Below are 2914 nucleotides of genomic sequence, written 5' to 3'. Positions count from 1 at the left end.
CCTCACCCTCCTTTTTTTCTTTTTCTTTTTCTTTGGGGGGTGTGCTTATTCCGGTTGAAAAAAAAAGGAAACAAAAAGCAACAACGAAACATCAACATAGAGGATTATAGTGAGCACTGACCTGAACACAGTGGTCCATGTCCACGAAGAAGTGGCCGTGTACAAACAGGCAGTGTTCATGTGACACCATCACGCATGCACCGGTCAAACCAGCACAGCAAGGTTTGATGACGTGGGCCACACTGTTCCTGCCCGAGCGACGCTTGCTACATATCGTGCCGCTCACCCAGTTGCCCAGACCTTACCCATTCACAGTCAGATTTAACACGGTATTACTATTACGACTTTTTTATTTGTTTGCTCAAAAACTTCCCCAATGCTGGTAACGATATCAAAAACTAAAGGAGTACTGTCGCTGTGACAGTCGAGACTACAACATTCACATTTTGAGTGTGTACAAATTACGTTCATACTATTTTACTTTAACTGGTATAGAAAACGCTACTGGTTAACTTTTCAACAGAGGATCCTTGTGTTTTCAGCCTGGGCTCAATAGAGCTCTGGTCATGAACCTTCAGTTAAAAAATGTTGCCCACCCCCTTCCACATTGAAATACTTCTCTCTCTTTCTCTCTCTCTCTCTCTCTCTCTCTCTCTCTCTCTCTCTCTCTCTCTCTCTCTCTCTCTCTCTCTCTCTCTCTCTCTCTCTCTCTTTCGACACATGCACTCGCATTCACTAATCTGCCTACCCATGGTCATCTTCCTGCACTCATCCTCAGCTGTAGTTCCAGCAGTGTTGAAATAGCTCCCCATCTCGCAGCAGCCGAATCTGTCTCCAGGGACAGCTAGATCTAGCTGGCTGTACACATTTGAGGCTGCAAGCTCTTCCAGAAACTCGCTCGGTCTGATGCACGTCGATAATGCAGCCCCTGCATCTGTAAAGTACAATGTATCGGAATCTCAGTACTTGCTGACGTTTTCCATCCACGACCAAGAATGGGTGGGCGGGTTCTGACTATCTCAGCATGCCGTTTTCATTTTCAGGTTTTCAGACATTGCTTTTAAAACCAAATGTGCACGGGTGATATCACTTGTAAAAAATTTTGAAACATTCTACTAATGTTTTTGTAGGATTTTTTAATTTTTTATTTTTTTTTTTTTTTTTTTGGGGGGGGGCACATTTTTATATCATTATATCACAAAAACTACTCCCATTACTATTACGTAGAACCTCTAGAGGAAAATATTAAATTCAAGTACAATGGCAGCATTATCTCCAAAACTGCAGACTGCATTGAAGACGTCCATCAAATAATTAAATATGGATGGATCACTTTTGCGAAATTGAAAATTATCTGGAATCCAAAGACCATTTCACTGAAGACGAGGTTTAAATTAAAACTATATGATAGCAATGTTCTGGCGGTATTGATGCGTGGTTCAGAGATATGGAAAACAATCAAAGCAATTCAACGAAAATTTAGAAGTTTCCAAACAAAATGTTTACGAAAAATTTATTTCAAAAACTGAATAAATCTATTACAAATAAAATTCAATGATGTGTTTGAAAGAGCGGAAATTGAAGATATTAACACGACCATAACAAGGAGAGGATGGGGATATTTAAGACACGTTTTGAGATTGCCGGAGATAAGATCCTTATCATCAGACATGGCACTGAAGACCAAATGGAAGTTACAGTAACACAATCAGGGATGAGGCAATCACACAGGGCCTAGATGTGCCAGGACTGGAGGGGGTGGCCAGGGACAGGCAATCGAGACATTGACTACTCTGTGCCCTAAGTACCTGACGGTAAGGAGAGAGTAAGCAAGAAGGTAGATCTACTAAGTATTTTTTATCACACGATGACGCGACCTCAGGGCTTTCTTGTCGTATCTCCAGTTTTTTAACAGTAAAAATGTGACTTCCTCTTAAACTCACTCTTTGTCATGGACTTTTTCACTGTTATTAAAAATAGAGATACGACAAGAAAGCACTGAGGTCGCGATAAGTTGAAGTGTTTTTTAAGAATTTTTCTCAGAAAATGACCGTCCTCCGTAATCGGCACAGGATGTAGAAGATGCAATTGAAGCAGTGATTTAAATATTAGCATACGTTTGGGGGGAGGAGGGAAGGACTACTATATCACAGGGTGTACCAACTGATTAGACACTAATTAACATCAGTATCAAATCGACACCCGTGATTTTCACCTCTATCATAACTACCATCATCATTGCCACTCCCACAAACACTAACACAAGCACCAAGAAACAGCAATAACGGGGAAAAAATCGGAGGCAACTAATGCAAACGGAATTAAAATAACACAAGTAAAAGCTATCGTGACATGGTAGTCATATAATGATTATAACAACAGCAAAACAAAACAAAACAAAAATAAGTGGCTGCAACAACAACAAAATGTAACATAATATCAACAACAGAAGGCACGGCAACGGCCAAAAATAACAACACATTAGTGCACTAAAACCACAAGAGCCTTTTTTTTTTTTAAAGAGAGAACAAAATGAGCCATTAAACAGGAACAAAATCAACAGCAAGAAAAACATAAGCGATTACAACAGGAAGGACAAGAAAAGCAGAAACCATAATGGGCGATCACCTAGAAAGGCCTGTACTGGCGGTCCCACCCAAGGGTTGGGCTCCTGCAGAAAGACAAACGTCTCCGTTCCCAGGAATGTAGGGATGTCCGAGTTGACCGCTCTGCGGGTGTTCACGCCAAGGGGAGCCAGCCCGTAGCGGTACCATAGCAGGGAGAGGGTGATCAACTGTACCTGAAAGGAAATGCTTGACATAAAGTACGGTACAGTAAGTGTATCCCTGCCAATTCAGAAGGCTCTAAACGTGTTCTGAAAGAAAATCGGAAAAGAACTTGGAAGAGAGAGGGG

The 2914-nt window shown here is 41.3% G+C and overlaps 1 protein-coding gene across 1 annotated transcript in view; it reads right to left on the bottom strand.

Annotated features, from left to right (window-relative positions):
• LOC101855789 overlaps nucleotides 1-2914 on the bottom strand; it is a gene marked incomplete at its 5' end in the record, with an annotated part of 16239 nt that overhangs the window by 4803 nt on the left and 8522 nt on the right. Inside the window, 3 exon segments of the mRNA XM_013082377.1 lie at nucleotides 122-300; nucleotides 749-934; nucleotides 2629-2800. Coding sequence (XP_012937831.1) covers nucleotides 122-300; nucleotides 749-934; nucleotides 2629-2800 — 537 coding nt within the window.

Source organism: Aplysia californica, unplaced genomic scaffold (assembly GCF_000002075.1).
Source record: "Aplysia californica isolate F4 #8 unplaced genomic scaffold, AplCal3.0 scaffold00171, whole genome shotgun sequence".
NCBI classification, from domain to species: Eukaryota; Metazoa; Mollusca; class Gastropoda; order Aplysiida; family Aplysiidae; genus Aplysia; species Aplysia californica.
Note: the sequence above shows the minus strand (reverse complement) of the source record. Positions and strands in the feature narration are given on the sequence as shown.